This window comes from Melozone crissalis, unplaced genomic scaffold, assembly GCF_028551555.1.
Source record: "Melozone crissalis strain CALT ecotype California unplaced genomic scaffold, PUWL_Pcris_2 ptg000034l_1, whole genome shotgun sequence".
In the NCBI taxonomy this organism is placed as follows: Eukaryota; Metazoa; Chordata; class Aves; order Passeriformes; family Passerellidae; genus Melozone; species Melozone crissalis.
Window position 1 is genome coordinate 14154035 of NW_026535812.1, and position 15167 is coordinate 14169201.

Below are 15167 nucleotides of genomic sequence, written 5' to 3' on the forward strand. Positions count from 1 at the left end.
CTACAACAGGAGTAATTTCTGACTGTGGTTGTTTTCTGTTTGTTTTCTGAAATGCCATGAAAAGCTTTTGCTCCTTCCATGTGGGTGCCAGACTAGGATCACAAAGTATGCAGATTCTTTCTACCATATGATAGAAAATATTGCACAACAAAGGCAGATCCTAGCAGCTGTTCCTCCTCACCCCTGATGCCTGGTATAGACATGCTTAAACCAGACTGGCTTCAAAAATGAACATCTAACAAGCTGAAGATTTGTTGGCTGATGCTTTATAAAAGCACTGTCAAATTGTGGTACATTACAAAATCATAAGCATTATAAAAATCTGTTACAAAAGTCTGACTAATCAGCTCCCCATTTTCAATGGCAGCAGTTAGTCAGATGTTAGAAATGGAATCTGTCCAAGGATCAGAGTTGTAGGCTTGAGGCCATGGAAGGTACAGGTTCACACCTGTGTTGTCAGATTGGCTCAAAGCTCCTGAGTCTGCCCATGCAGCTGTATGAGGATAACCAGATGTGCTCAACATACTATTCAAACTCTGCCCTCTTTTAAAACCATGGAATTACACATACCATTATGTGTATTTCCTTTATTCTTGCTGGTGGCCCAGCTTCGCCATCCCACTGCTACTTTTCTGAGAATGTCACTAGTTTAGAACAGACTATGTAAAAAGGATAACTCCAAGATGGTTTATGGGGAAACTGCTCTAAGCACTCATGTCTTCATGTGGTGCTTTCACAGGTTTTTAGAGTATTGAAACACATGTGTATTTATGTTTTTACCCATAGAGATGGATGCAGATTTGGTCATTGTTGCTGTTGATTTTAGAGTACCTGTTCATATTCTTAAATTTTGTGTGAGCACTTTAAGAATGGAAATGTTTATCACAAAAGTACCAACAAAAGTAGCATAAACCCTCCATTTTGCTCACCACTGAATTAGTTATGGCTAACCCACTGTTTGAGGTTTTATTTGTAATGTGCACACTAACAACAATTGATCATTAGTTTCTTTAACTCTTCCCACTCACTGTAATGTCTCACAGAATGTCCTCCTTGATATGATCCTTTGGAAGGTTGTGTTCAATCGAGACAAACAAGGAGAATCTCGCCTCACCATACCCCAGCCGCCTCAGGTTGGAGACGAGTATTTTGCTGTCCTCATTTCAGTGCATGTGGATTAATTTGGTTTTGTCTCTTATCTTTAAGTGTCTGTTGCCTTATCTTTAGCTTAAGTCTGCCTAAATTAGATTTCATTAAAAGCAAAGGCTTCTGGGTTAATATTTTTTTCTGTATTGGCACTTAAAGAGTTTAGTGTGTGTGCAAGAACGGTGAAACAAACCTAGAGCATTGCTTTAAGACTTTTCTCACTTCATCTTTAGTTTCCACATTAGCAAACTTTTTGGTGTCACAAGTCAGTACACTTGGACTGGGAACATCTTGATTTGCTTAGAAGCAATTAAAATAAATTATTTGGTTTAGAGTTCTGGGTCCTTGTCTGAGACCAGTAATTTTCAGCATGTACAAATGAAACAAAACAAGATGGCAAATGAAAATACACTATTACTGCTTCAGATGGTTTAGGACACTGAAAGGTTTTTCAGGTGACCATGAATTTTGCTCTGGTCTGCCCCTTCTGCATGAAGGAAATCTATGTGAATCCCATAAAAAAACAGCTCTACTTTAAGCCTGTTGCCTTATTACTTTTGGCCAATTATACATTTGTGCTTGCTAGAATTACAGTGGTTTATTTCTCAGCACTAAATTTTATTAAATATGTTCACTTCGGATTTACATTTGTCCTTTTGAGGCTGTTGTAGAACAAATTGTTTTGTGGTCGCTGAAGAATGGAAACTGTGCTCAAGGTTCACATTTCTTTCAGTTCACCAATTGACAGACATTTATAGCATGATGAAAACTATAGAATATATTACTATTGAAATGTCAGCCCTGTAGACTATAGGTGGTCTCTGAGACATGAGAGGGATTCATTCTCAAGAATGAGGAATGGTGTTTCTCCTCCCCAGCTAATTTAATTACATGCTTTTAAGACTGGGAGAGGAAACATAGGAAGGAGGTCTTAAGTTTAATAATTTGTGTCCTTTTTAATAGCTATTAATACCTGCAGTATTTAGATTTCACCAGCAAGTTAAATTCTGCTACTTTTGTCTGACTGGATGCCTTCAGTTTAACAATTCACTACTTAAAAAATGTTTTGGGATTTTAGGAATTTTTCTGGACCAGGCTTTTATTCTCCAACAGTAAAATAATTTATTGTTCCCTGTTCTATCTGTAATTATTGAAATTATTATAGAATATGCATAAAAACTGTTGGTGGTCTTAGATAATGTATGTTATGATAATGTGAAATAGTTGGTTTTGTCTTAATAATGTTTTTTGAATGTCGTTACTACCATAGTATAGAAGACACAACAGCAGAGTTTCTGTACCACAGGTCCAATACAATGTGATAATTAAATAGTAAATTAAAGACTGAAATAAGTTTTTCTTCTAGTGATTTACTGTATTGTTACTGACTTTTGTTTTTGTTATGGTAATCCAATTTCCAAATTTGTTCACTTCTGCAGGAGGCTGGGGACCGCTGTGGAGTCTGTTTCCTTTCTTCCCTGTTTGGTTGTAGAGAGAAGACACCAAAAGCCAAGTATATGCACCTAGCTCAGGAACTGCTGGTTGATCCAGAATGGCCACCAAAACCCAGGACAACAACAGAAGCAAAAGTACCATCCCAAGAAAATGGTTCATATCAAATCATCACTGTAACGTAGCAGTGGATCCTGGTGGCATGTATCTTTAGTAGTATTCAGAAGAATGTAATTTTAAGGCTTTATTTGAAACTGCAGTGTGCTAAATGTCAAATTCTAATGCAGATATTTCCAACTGTTTTGTCTCTCTGAATACAAAATTCAGAGCCAGGTGTCCTATGGCTATACATTTTAAAAATGTAAGTTACCTTAGGCAGAACAAAAATGATTGTGTTTCCTTCCACCTTCTTTCAGATTTCATTGTTCCTAAATGAGATGCATTTGAAGGTTTAAACTGCAGGGCAGTTAAAACAGGTTCACATTATTTGCCTGGAGTACTTTAATAGTTGTTATGATCTGCTTATCTGGGCATGTGTTCATGTAAACCCTATGATGTGATGGTTTCATGGCTGTACTAGAGGTGCATAATAACCTTGTCATGGTTTGGGGTTTTTTTGTGTCTGTCTTTTTGGTTGGTTGGGGTTATTTTGTTTGTTTAGTTGGTTTTTATTTGACTGATGAAAAGTTTTGTGCCTCAGAACGGTTCTAAAGTTTGTGTGTGTACCTCTTAAATTTGTCCCTATTAGTAAGGAGTGTTTCCAGGTGTGATGTTTGGGTTCTAAGTTCAATTCTTTAGTCTGCCACAGCAGGAATTGGGAAGGCTGTAGAAGCAATATGCTCTGTCCTTAAGAAATAAGCACATTGCTTTCATGTGGATTCTTGGCTTCTCTTCTAGCTAACCACAGAGAAGGCTTAGGTGGCCTCCAGGGGAGGAGCCATTTGGCTACACTCTAAAGTTTTTGGAGAAAGAAGGATGGAGAATCTAAACACTTTTTTCTATGTCATGTTTTATTACATGTAGCTATGCATTTCTCCATAAACCTTGCTTTTTCCAGCAGAAGGGTTGGATTATCCCTTTGTGGACCATGTTTTATTTGTAAATCTAAAGATAATTTTCCTATATACCTTGAAGTAGTAAGGCCAGAGTTACTGCTGCAAGGCATATGGGAGTGGAGTGAGGTATTGTCCCGTGCCCATGTGTGGGGTTTGTGCACGTGAGGAGCACAGGCATTTCAGAGGCTGCGCTGTCTTCAGCGCTACATGTAGCTGTACAAAACAAAATTAGGAGAAAATTGAGCTAAAGTCCGTCTTGCTACAGAACTATAAGGCTTATGCAGATTTTATTTATTGAAAAAAAAAAAAGATGAAAAAAATAAAAGCTAGTATCACCACTAATGCTGCTTAAGCACTAGGGGTAGCCATACATCATTTTGCCATGAGGCAGTATCAGAAGACAAGACCACTAGAAGAATAGGTCTACAAAGAAGTAGAGGCAGACAGCACTTTGACTTGCAAGGCTTAAAACTTTTTTGTTGGGTTTTTTTTTTGTTTTTTTTAAACTACAAATTACTTATCTGGAAACCATTGTCAACTTTGTAAATGTTTGGAAAAGTCTTCCTTAGTGTCTTTGGGAAGATGATAAATAATAAGTCTTGATCAGTCCATTTTTGACCAGAGGCAACTAACTGGTCCAGATACCTCCAAGCTTTGGGAGGAGATTGGGGTCTGAAGAAGTCATGATTCTGTAGAGATCCTTTAGAGAAAGAAGTGGGGTCCTTTAGAGTAGTTGTGGAATGAGGGCCCCAGGTGCACTGGCTGGCTGGGATTGTTTTGAAGTGTGTATATTCTGATGATGGAATTTGAGGTTTTGATGTTAGGGATTTTTTTCTTTTTTCCTTTTTTTTCTCTTTTTTTTCTTTTTTTTTTTTCTGGGTTGTCTTGTTTTGTTTTCTTCTTTTAAATTCCTGTGGAGACAATTCCATTCCAGCCTTGTTTTAATAAGCAGAATTTTTCAGATCAGGCCTAATTCCCTTGTGCTGTTCTGTAGGACAGTATGGACAGTGTGCCCTGCTGCTCACAGAATCATTAAGGTTGGAAAAGACCTTCAAAATCATCAACCATTAACCATGTTAATGTCAATCATGTTGTGGTTTCTGCAGTGTTGAATATACTGTGCCAACAGGGAATTTAAAAGTGGTGCTAAATGGTTTGGAAGACCTTTTCCTAGAACTGGGTTGTTGAAGTTATTGCTCCTCCTAAATAGTATGCATATGGGTGTACTATCTTCCAGTCCAGCTGTCAACTCTTTTCCTGATTTCTGTTGTTGTTGTTTGTTTTTGAGAAGTGGAGCAGGGGGAAAAGGGGAAGTGGTTTTCTTAGCATTCATTCAACAGAGCAATGTTCTTTAATATCCTGGCTTCATAAGGTCATAAACATGAACAACATTGGTGGCTTTTAAAGGGTCTGCAAACATTGGATACATTAATTAGTCATGAACCTGAGTCAGGTGGCTAATTTCTGCCGATGTTGATTTTACAAAATCTTTGTAGCATGGAAAAACTGATGAAGAATAATTCTTAGCTGCGTAAGTAGTACTCAAATCTAAACAAAAATAATATTTTAGTTGAAAAATATTGTGAAGCTATGCATCTTGGACCTGGGAGCTGTGACTTATCCTTAAACGCATAAGCTTCTGCTTTCCATTTCACAGACCATTTTAGATTTGCTGTTTCATGAGAACTGAAAGGAAATATTGGTGTCTTTCCCTTTTATATGCTTTTGCTTAATACTTTCCTAGACTGATAATTTCTCTTGGCTTGTTTGGTTTCTGAAGCTAGTTTTTCAGTCTTATTCTAGTTTATTAGACTTACCTAGAAAGTGAGGAGGAAAACAGCTCTTTAAGGTGGGCTCTTCAGAGAACATTTTAGGGAACTGTTACTAAAACAGAAATTGCCAAGTGTCTCCACTTAAACTGAGTGACTAATGGCTCATGAGCCAGTAAACTTGAATGTTTTGCAAATGGGAGCTCGTTTCCTCCAGGTCTGCGTTCAGGGTTGGTAAATGTTCCTGAGGTTGCATGCTTGAGCTCTGACGCTTAGTCAGGAATAATAAATCAGCTTTTCTGAGAATCCATCTTGTTATTGCAAGTTCAGCCACAAAATAAGCTTTTGCATTTTCTGCAATTATTGGGATTTATGCCTTCCTGCCCAAGAGCTGAATTTGACCACCTATAATTTTTCTCATTTTGAGCAGTTTAGTTTTTCTGGTTTTCAGAAATGCAGCAAACTAGATCTGCACTAGTGTATTCAGTTTCTGTTTTGAAGTAAGATGAAATTCATTTTGTAGAGAAAAAAAATCTTTTTCAGTGTTCATCTTGGAAATCTAAATTCAGGTGAACAGACCAAGTTAGTGAGCTCCACTAGATACTGGGTAGACATTTTCTTCCTGCTGTATATTTTGGCCTTATGTTGAGGAGTTTGATTTATTATTAAATTATTTGTGTATGCAGACTTCAATCTGTACGTATTTTATTTTGATGTATTAGGATTTGTAAATATTACTGATTTTTAAATATTATTTATGCACATACTTAAAGGACTGGTCTATCCAGAAAAGCAGTTGCTAAATAATAAATGTTACTTTTTAGAAATAAATTACAAGATCATGAAATTGTATATCCCTCAGGGTTATTTTTAAAGTTTTTTTCCTTCCTTTTCCCTTCAGATTCAATTAGCAGTAACTCTAGTTTCATGTACTATAGAAATAAATCTACTGTAAAAAGAAAATGCTGCAAATAATGCTTGAATAGAAGCGGCTGAAAAAACCCACAGAACTGACTGTCCATATTCATCATAACTTTAAATTGGAAACTCTTACTGTTGCACTTTTTAAAAAGTTGTTGGATTTTTAATTCTATTTATTTTTTTCTTTCTTCATGAAGGTTGTGCTGAACAGTCATCCCAAATTGGGTAAATAATCCTGTACTGTATATGTGTATATGCAGTATAATACTAAGCAGATGTGGAGTCCTTTTTATGCTGCAAATTTTTAATGCTTATGTTGGTCATCACAAAATGAGAGAGCTCAAGTCCTGTTGGATTTCTCCCATGAAATTCTGAATTGTAAACTTAGGGTTTTGTATGTCTAAGGGAAAGCTGTGGGTTTTTGACAATTTTTAGAGTCTTGAATATGTTGATTTTATATACAGTAAAGCTTCAGGTTTTTAAAACTATTTTCAACAAACTGCAGCTTGTTTAATAATTATGTGAACCAGAAACTACTTAGTTTGTCATTAATTCCTCGAGCCTAACACAGATTAAAATGTTCATCATTACAGCACTCTCTAGAAGCTCAGCTTCCTTTTATTTTTAAATCTGAAATGATACTACATCTTTGTATTTAAAATATGTATTGCTGCTCTAGAATGGTACCCTGTTGTCAAGAGGCATACATAAATAACTGTACAATAGAATTGTAAATAGACTTGTAAATCATTTTTGTGACTGAAGCTCTTTGAAAATAAAATTAAAATGAACGGATATTTTAACTCTTCTCATTAGTTTCATGAAATTGTTTTAATTATTCTTTCTAGAATTAGGTGCAAAGCTTGTTGAAGAACACAGGCTTACTCCCCCTGATGTCATGGATGTGTTGTTCAGTGCCTCTGTTTCTGCAGATGGGTGGGAGGGGTGCCTGCTGTGTTCGTGTTCTGCAGGGGATCGCACTGACTGCAGCTTCTCCTGGTGCCTTAGGAGAGCCATTCTAAAGCCTTGTACATGTGATAGCACCTTGTTTCCACCTTTGGTTATTCAGATATTCCTTCTGTTTGGACATGTGGGAAGCATGATCTCAGCTGTCACTATTGTCACAGTCATCTTCAGCAAAATCATGTGGAAATGAAGACATCTTTCTGTCCTGTGGCTCACCTTCCATTGAAACAGTCATTGGCAGAGCACATTATTTTAAACTTGAAGACAAGATACTTAAGAAACCTTTTTACTTAATAACAAAAACTTAATATTTCGATTTCAAGCTTCTATTTTTACAACTTAGCTTTTCTCTTTCAGAATCTTACAGGTTTTAGGTTTTGTTGGCTTGCCACTCCAGAAGACTTTGAGAAAAAGCAGAAACTAAATGTGTCAACCTTGGAATGCTTAGCCAAAGCATTAAGTAAAAAGTCCCTTCATTCCTTACTGAAATTGCTTTGACTCCAATCCTGCAAGAAATTAAAAGTCAGAGCAGCTTTGTTAAGGTAGGAGCACTTAGTTTAAAGTGGATATATCCACTCCTTCAAAACCTATTTAGCAGACTGGTGACAAATTTGAAATTTCTGATCACATCTCACATTGAAATGCAGATTTCTGACTTCACTCAGATTTGCTTTGGTTTGGCTGAAGCACGTACCCCAATATCACTGCCAAAGTAGCCACAAGTGGGTTTTCTGCTGTTGGGTGTGTGACTTAAAACTTTCTCATTTTATGTGAGTAGTTTCAAGCCCTACTTTTGGAGTTACATACAACCTGTGGAAGTTGGTTGTTGGAACAATTATAAGCAAAAATCTGCTCTGAAGCTTCAAATATTGTTTGGCCTTTGCCCTGCCTCAGTAACTGGGCAAGTACGGGTGAAAGTGTTATCTGGAGGATGCCTTTTGCTGTTTTACTTCCCATTTAAAGTGCAGTGTCATGGTGAAGCCTGATTGCCTGCTCTGCTCCTAGTAAGTTCCTTTAAAAAGCAGATAAGTTTCTAAGGTACAGCTCAAAATTTCTTTGTCATGCTTGTGTGAGTTTAGGAACTTACAAGACAGTAAAAGAGGTAAGCACCACTGTAAGCAATACATGCGCTCAGTGTTCCGTAAGTTCAAAACTGATTTGAGACTTCTGATATAGTAACAGCATTAATGAATTGCCTCTGGCATCCTTTTGTAGTCTTGAGAAATACTGGGGTGGTGGGGAAGGGGAGCTGAAAGGAAAAGAGGCTGTAGAGCAGGCTTTGGTAAGTGACCGGCCAGGCTGGTGCCTTTTCTGGAATGCCAGGTGTCTCATGTGAGGGTTTGAGAGAATTCTAAAGCATGGGAATGTATCATTATCTTTATTCTGGGTATTACTGTATTCTGTACTGTTAAAATCTTTAAATGTTTTTTTAAAAAATACTGTTAGCAGCTCTAGGTGTTTGAGACCCATAGGCTTTACCAGTTCTTGTGACAGCACTTACAGCCTTCATGTCTTGCAAAGAATTTCTACCATTTTGCTGTTTGTCAAAACTAGTGCTTTCTAGCATTTCTGAGCACCTGCTTGTCTTCATGTATACTTTCTTATCTTTTGCTATAAACCAGAAAACCAATCATCATGAACCTACAGGCTGGTATTAGTCTGTTTCTGATTTTACAGAGTGGCCTGTAGTCATCCCTTCCAAGGGACCTGCATTTGCAGTTTCTAGCATAAGAAACTGGGTGGTTTTCCATCCATTTGGTTCAAGTCAGGGCTTGAAACAGAAATTGCTTCATGTGTTTCTGGATGGAGGGTTCTGCTCAGGGGGATGCGTAGGATCAGAGATGGGCTGAGTTACAAATTCATTGAGGTAAAAGAATCACTGGCTTATGACAAAGTTTTGGGGTAGTAGGAGGATGAGATTCTCTGAAAGATTCTTGTTTGACATGTAAAAGACCTTTGGAAGAGTGGAATCTCATGCTATTTTTTGGTAATGCCTATGTCTCATTCAATGAGTTGTGAAAAGCCCACTGAGATCTTGTTTTGTGGGACTGTGTTGCTGGTTGTTGATAGCCCTAAATGCCACGTCCTTCCCTTCCTGAGGGAGAGTTAGACATTTTACCAGACTTCAGTACTCTGAAGCTGAATAAAATTTAATTTTTTTTAAAGCACTCCCTTTTGCTCTTCTGGCTTTTTTTTTAATGCAGTAGCTGGTTTGGACATGCAGCTGTTTTGGGTTTCTCTTTCAGTGAAGGGGGTTGAACCCAACAGTCTGTCTGTGGGATTGGTATGGGAGAGCTTCATCCTTGCCCCTGAAAAAGAGCATGTGGGGATGGAGCCTTCCTCTCCCCCATGTTCCTGGTGCAGAGGGCTGATGTTGTGTCAGCTATCCCAGTTACATCTGTGGAAGTTTTGTAGCTATTCCAGTGGTCCCAGCTGCTGCTTATTCTGCTGCTCAGCCAGGTGCTTGACATCCAGGTTTCTGATACACTTGGACTTGTTGATTTCATTGAGGAAGTATTTCTGTGGGTTTCTGTTTGACTTGCTCTTTTAAATATTACCATTTATACCTACAATGATTGCTTTCCTGTTTGGAAATGTATGCAACTTTCCAACTTTGTGGTGTGTTTCATGCAGATGTGTCTTTATTGCTACAACTTCCCATCTAATTTTGTGTGCTTCTTTCCTCTCATTTTACTGAACTTCCAATTCCACTACTGATAGCTTGGTATTGTGTTAAGCTGTTGAAATGAGGCTTGGTGGTTGTCAGAGGTTCACTACTGTCCTGTGCCATATGGGGTCTTCTGTGTTATTTCAGGCTGTGTCAAAAATAGCCTGTTCCTTCTTGTGTGTTCCTGGGCTGTTCCAAGAAGCCATCACTTGAAAATGCTGAGACAGGATTTAACTGGACGGTGCTATTTTGCTTTTCACTGCTTAAAGTACAGGACAACCTTTTTACCTCCATTGTCTATTTTTGCAGGCTAAACTTTATTTTTTAACCTCAGATAACTTACAATGAAAAACACAGTGAGTGCAGGACCTTTTGATAATTTTTGAAAATATTTTTGGCATGTAATTTAGTATAATACACTAAACCTTGTCTAGTGGAAGATGTCCCTGTCAGATGGAAAGAGATGATCCTTAAGGTCCCTTCCAACCCAAACCCTTCTGTAATTCTGTAATGCTTTTCTGTTCAAATAAATATGTCTTTTGACTACTTAAGTGTTTCATCATGATTTTTGTATACTTTTATTATAGTTAATTGGTACAAATACAAACAAGAAGTACTTGAGTTACAAAAGTTAATTTACCTGTATTTCTCAGTGTAATCTGAGTACTTCAGAAATATTGTCAGTCAACAATAAAAGAGATTTTGAAGTTTGCTTTCAAGGCACGGGAAATTTTGCACACATATGCAGGTTTATGATATAATCACACATCTTTGTGAGCTGCTAAGTTACCTATGATCAAATCCTGATTTTCTTTTATCTCTTGTAACAGCTAATGTTTCTGGCACTTCAACAAGGATGTTGGTGTTTCGTTTGTCAGTGATGATCAAGCTTTTCTTCCAGTTGGATGCATCTATTTGTCCTGAGAAGTGTGACTGCTCTTCAAAAAATGCAATTTATTGCTCTGGCCCTCACATAAAAGACCTGGAATTGTTAAATCTGCCTTGCAACATGACAGAAATTCACATAACAAATGCTAACATATCGTACTTGCAGGATGTTTTTGCTAGGATGGAGGAACTGCAGCATCTCATCCTGTCTTCAAACAACATCGCTCTGGTTTCACCAATGGCTTTTAAAGGCTTGGGAAGGCTAAAAGTCCTCAAACTGCTGGATAATAAGCTGGTTGAACTTCCACCAGAAGTATTTGATGACATGGTGCAGCTTCAGCAATTGATCATTGAAAGTAACAGGTTGAATTCTATTGAGGAAAATCTGTTTGACAAACTGGCTGGTTTGCAGGAGCTTTACTTGAACAAAAACCAACTAACAGCACTTCCCAGTGGTGTGATGAAGAAACTCACTAAACTCAGAGTACTGAACTTGTCAAGAAATTACTTGGCAGCACTGCCTAGAAATATATTTACTGCATTAGCCAGGCTTGAGAGGCTGATGCTGTATATTAATAGACTGTCTTCAATAGAGTCTGGTGTGTTTGATAGCCTGAAGGAGCTGCAGGAGCTTTTCCTGCATTCCAATAATATCCATTCCATTGCCCCTGATGCATTTCATTGTCTTCGTAAACTGAGAACGCTGACACTCTCCAGGAACAGGCTTCAGGTTTTGCCTTCTGGGCTTTTTTTGCACTTGCACAACCTGTCTAAACTGACCTTGTACAGGAACCCACTGAAGTCTCTTCCAGAAGTGCTGTTTGGAGAGATGAGGCATCTTGGTAGCCTATGGCTGTATCACACAAAGCTCTCAACAATACCAGATTTTGTGTTCAGTAACTTGACAAATTTAGAGCTTCTTGTGCTGAGTTTTAACCCAGAGCTTACGGTTCTTCCTAGGAATGTATTCAGTGGCCTGAATGAACTGCGGGGCCTTTCTCTCCATACGAGTAACATTTCCAGTTTGCCAGAGGGAATCTTTCTGAGCCTTCAGAAACTGCAGAACATTTCCCTGTTTGATACAAGGCTTGAGGTTCTTCCTAGAAACCTCTTTCATAATCTCAAGCACCTCCAGAAAGTTTACCTGAATAGTACTAACCTGCAGTCTCTTCCTGCAGACTTCTTTACTGCTTTACCTGAGCTGGAAGAAGTTGTCCTTGACGACAACCCTTGGAAATGTGATTGCCAAATTCTTGGCTTCCGAGAATGGCTCCAGAAGAGCACAGCAATAGTTAAAAATGTGCCATCTCTGATGTGCCACAGCCCACTGGCACTGCAGAATATTTCTCTTGTGTCTCTAAGCATCGATGACCTGGAGTGCCTGCCAACCACAGCTATGACCTATCAGACGTTCAGCTCAACTTTGACATCTCCTGTGACGGAGCACTTCACATCACCTCAGGAGACTGCTGTAACAGTGCTGTCTGACATGGAAATGACCAGCACACCCACATCCATTCCTCCTGCAACTCCAAGTTTTACCTACTCCCATGTTGAAGATGTTGGACAACCTGGGCTACACTTCTCAGATGTTCCAGTCCAAACTTCTCCCAGCATCATAGCACGAACCAGCAGTGTTAGAGGGACAGATTTAACTACTCTTGTTTGGTGGGATGAGTTTCCAGCCCACAGCAGTGCTAAACCCTATTTTAATATCAGAGTTACTTATTGCCAGCTACTCTTGTGTGTTCACAGTTTGATTTTAACACTCCAGACTGTAGTCATTGTGCTCAGTCTGTATGTGATGGGTAACACTAGGCAACTCTTGCTCTCCAGAAATATTCCTGCTCAGCCTGTAGTTCTGATAAGAATATCAAGAAGATAGAGAAATCTAGCCCAAGAAAGGACTGGAAGTGTTGCTTTGGATGTTTTTTGAACATTTGAGCAGTTAATACTTGATTCCAGATCTTCATAGCAAAGACCATAAGGACCTTGTCTTTGTAACATAATGGAAATGAGTTTTATGTACCTTGCAGCATTTGCCAGGAGTGGCTGTAATCACTGTAAATTGCTACAGCACTTAGTGCATGAACCCAGAGGGCAAGATGGAAGTGCTGTGGGTTTCCTGCCTTGGAGTGCTGCCCTGTCCTCTGCCAGAGGCTGCTGGCTGCTGGGTGTTCACTGCTCAGATGGAATGCCATCAACGGAGGAACTCTTACATAGGAACATGGCTTCAGCTGTGCTTTAGAGATCACCCAAAGAACTCCAATAATATTATTTCCTCTACTGCCTGCAACCTTTTGTCTCCTTAATGAGAAAAAAAAATGGTGGTTTTGGGAGGAGATGCTGGGAAGGGACCTTTAAACAATGGGGATGTGTGCAGAATGGTGTGGTGGAGTGTCTTAACTTCTGCTTTCCATCCTCAGCCCCTTTCCAGGACGTGGCACAAGGAAGGGATACCAATCAAAGCTAACAGCAGAGGAAGATGCTGAGCTAGGAAGTATAATCGTGATGTATTTTATTGTTTGACTGGAGGTTTTCTGGAAACGTTGTAAAGTTCCTACAACTCTGAATTTTAAGTAAACACTTTCATCCTTAAACTTTGGCTAGTGGTCTGAAAAAACTAGGTGTTCCTAGCTGCACGATGCAGGGAATCTTGAAACCAGAGTACCAGGAGGATGTCCAGGACTGAGGAGGGGCTCCACAGGCAAGAATTGGTTTGAGAGCTGATCTGGACTGAGCTGGAGAGAAAAAAATGTTCTCTCCTGGGCTTGGCTAGCAAAACAGCAGCATGCAGCTGAGGGGCAGGGAGCCTGCCTGAACTGAGGGCCACAAAGTATCACCTACATTTTGAAATTGGCTGGGGAACATATACAACCTCATCAACTTGGAGTGTTCAGTCACATTTTCAGTCTCACTATTTTTTACCTTATTACATCCTGCTGTTCCCTGACTTCCAGTCCTTTCAAGTGTTGATGTGCAAAGACAACTACTAGACAATAATGTGGGTTTTGGTCTTTATACTAACATTTTATTAATATTTTGAATTGTATGAATATTTTAGATCAGGTAGACTAGTGGCTGTCAGACTGCCTGTGCTTTAGTAGCTCTTGGATTTAACTATCAGCTTTTATCTACATTGTGGGACTTAGTTTGCTTTTAAAAGCTCTGATGTGCTTAAAAACCTGTGAGTTTGAATCCCTGGCTTCTTGGGCCAGAGAGCCTCTACTCTAGGAGTAATTTTGTAACCTTAGTGACTTTCTCAATATTAGGGACTTTACTGGATGGCCTTTAAATGCATAACAGATTTGAAGTAAAGAAAACTTGCATTTCCTGCAGGTTGGTTATGGTTGGTTCTCTGCTGTGTGTTACTGTAGGCATGAAGAATAAACTGTGACTTCTTTGTTTCAGGGTGCTCTGCTGCTGGGCCTAAATTCCTCTTTGAAAAGACAGAATGTGCTTCTATAGTGTTAAATGATCATTGTCTTGCTGGTGAGCTTTAACAAAATTTGGCAAACCAGGCTAAATGGGAGTTAGAGCTATCACTAAAGAAGCAGAAACACAAGTCACTGCAAGTGGTGCAAAGCAAGCTGTGACTGGAATCACAAACAGATGCTCCAGAATATTTACTGCAATATAATTGAGAGAAGCACAAAACTAACAGTGAGCTTTCTCAGTGGTAGTTCTGGGTGGTTGCATGTAGTATTTAAGAAGAGAGAGTTGTTGCAAATTTAGTTTCTTGGTTGGACAGCTGTAATAACCCCTCGGTGCTGTGCCAGCTCCAGCGCTGTCGCACGGTGCCACGCAGGCAGCTGCTCGCAGCAGGCAGGTCAGGATATCAGGGCTAGTGAGGAAATTCTGTCTTTGACTTCTACAAACCATGCTGGGGATCGTTACCTCAGTGAAGGAAGTGTGCTCCGGGTGCTTGGATGCACAGTGTCTGATTTGTGAGGAAAAGCCCCTGTTTGCCCATGGTGTGGGTATGACACCTTGCTGCCCACCCCAGGGCAGCACCAGCTGTGCCCTTGTGAGCCCTCTCTGGCTGCCCTGGCCCTGCAGAGCCCCAGCTGGGCCCCCACGCTGCTCCTTGGCTCCGGCTGCAGCCGCTGAGCTCCAGCTCTGGCACGTGGGGGCTCTGGCACAGAGCTGTGCACAGGCAAGGCTGGGACATGATGATTCCTCTTCCAGGATGATTCCTCCTCACATGCTGTCATCGGGCTTTCCCCATGCCTGAGCCAGACTGGGGGAAGTGAAGTCATCAGACAACAAAAGGCTGCAGCAATGAGTGCCTGGGGTGGTTTA

General features: G+C 39.6%; 2 protein-coding genes across 3 annotated transcripts in view; both read left to right on the forward strand.

Moving 5' to 3' along the window:
* The window catches only part of ATP13A3 (ATPase 13A3), a 54947-nt gene extending 47809 nt beyond the window's left edge, over positions 1–7138 (forward strand). For both annotated transcript variants that reach the window (XM_054282453.1, XM_054282454.1), the window contains 2 exons: positions 1044–1133; positions 2586–7138. In XM_054282453.1, coding sequence (XP_054138428.1) covers positions 1044–1133; positions 2586–2783 — 288 coding nt within the window. In that variant the 3' untranslated portion in view covers positions 2784–7138. The remainder of the gene's footprint in view (positions 1–1043; positions 1134–2585) is intronic.
* A 165-nt stretch (positions 7139–7303) lies between these two features.
* Positions 7304–12750, forward strand: GP5 (glycoprotein V platelet). Its single transcript, XM_054282858.1, has 3 exons — positions 7304–7371; positions 7667–7851; positions 10808–12750. The coding sequence occupies exon 3, from the start codon at positions 10834–10836 to the stop codon at positions 12748–12750; it is 1917 nt and encodes a 638-aa protein (XP_054138833.1). The 5' UTR covers positions 7304–7371; positions 7667–7851; positions 10808–10833.
* Positions 12751–15167: the final 2417 nt, after the last annotated feature.

Bases quoted from the DNA above. Each gene is read 5' to 3' on its own strand.
- GP5 (XM_054282858.1), top strand. From the start codon at position 10,834: ATGTTGGTGTTTCGTTTGTCAGTGATGATCAAGCTTTTCTTCCAGTTG.